Genomic DNA, 982 nt, shown 5'->3' on the forward strand with positions numbered 1-982 from the left:
CTCAGCTTTCTGCAAATGACGCATTTGTGAAGGTGACTCCGGACAACAGACGAGCCTCCAACTATCCAGAACCCATTTGAACGTATTTCATTCAGTGTCAGACCACGCCCTTGGTGCCTGACTTTCTCATGAAAGTGCTTGACCACGAGGTTAGTTACATGACTTTCCTTTGGCAAAATGGCTGGGAACCTGACATCAAAAGGCAATCCAGCTCGCCTAAGGCGGCCGCCAACACGCAGGATACCGTCAAGATCAACAAATGGGTCAAGCTTGACCAAGGGGCTAGAGAGGTTAAGCACTGACTTCCACTGCATGGACTAGAGTCGGCCTTCTTGAGGTTCAGAAGTTTGATTTCTTCTCTAAAGGAGGTAGCTTGTGCCAACTTGATTATTTTGACTTCTGCCATCTGCAACTCTTGCACCGACAATTTGGTGTTACCTGCCATCTTTATCTCTTTGGTATCTTTAGATGTGCCACAGGCCTTTGCCTCTTCTGTTGTTTTAGCTTCACCCTTGTTTGCAAGCCAGTTTAAGTAACGCAAGCAGATTGCTATGGCTCTTTTCACTTTGTACCAGTCAGAAAAGTAATCAACAAGGCCAACGGGAGACGCTTTCATTTCTTCTGTGCTTGTAGCGCAAGAGGATGTCTTCTTAACCTCCGGGTCGTCACTTGACAGTGGAATGTTCTCATTAACTCGACATTTGGGCCACTCAGACTCCTCCTTAAGAATGTGGGCCCCTTGATCCATTTTGACTCTTTGAGGTTTCTTGCATGAAGACCATGAGACGCTTCATCTGCCGGGTTGGCTTTGGTGTCTACATACCTCCACTGGTTAACTGAGGTCTTTTCGTGGATCTCTTGTACGTGATTTGCGACGAAAATGTGAAACTTTCTGCATTTATTACCAATATAACCGAGAACAACTTGACTGTCGGTCCAGAAGGTTTCTTCAATTTCACCCAAACTTAATTCCCTTCGTAGC

General features: G+C 45.9%; 2 protein-coding genes across 2 annotated transcripts in view; both read right to left on the reverse strand.

Annotated features, from left to right (window-relative positions):
• The window catches only part of LOC137986171 (uncharacterized), an 867-nt gene extending 843 nt beyond the window's left edge, over nt 1-24 (reverse strand). The window contains exon 1 of the mRNA XM_068833453.1: nt 1-24. This exon is cut by the window's left edge and continues 843 nt beyond it. Within this exon, the coding sequence (XP_068689554.1) occupies nt 1-24 (24 nt within the window).
• Nucleotides 25-154: 130 nt separating this feature from the next.
• On the reverse strand, nt 155-748 carry LOC137986172 (uncharacterized). Its single transcript, XM_068833454.1, has one exon. The coding sequence runs from the start codon at nt 746-748 to the stop codon at nt 155-157; it is 594 nt and encodes a 197-aa protein (XP_068689555.1).
• Nucleotides 749-982: the final 234 nt, after the last annotated feature.

This window comes from Montipora foliosa, unplaced genomic scaffold, assembly GCF_036669935.1.
Source record: "Montipora foliosa isolate CH-2021 unplaced genomic scaffold, ASM3666993v2 scaffold_148, whole genome shotgun sequence".
Classification (NCBI taxonomy): Eukaryota; Metazoa; Cnidaria; class Anthozoa; order Scleractinia; family Acroporidae; genus Montipora; species Montipora foliosa.

What these genes read in the sequence shown, in the direction of transcription:
- LOC137986172 (XM_068833454.1), bottom strand. Translation starts at nt 748, where the DNA reads ATGGATCAAGGGGCCCACATTCTTAAGGAGGAGTCTGAGTGGCCCAAA.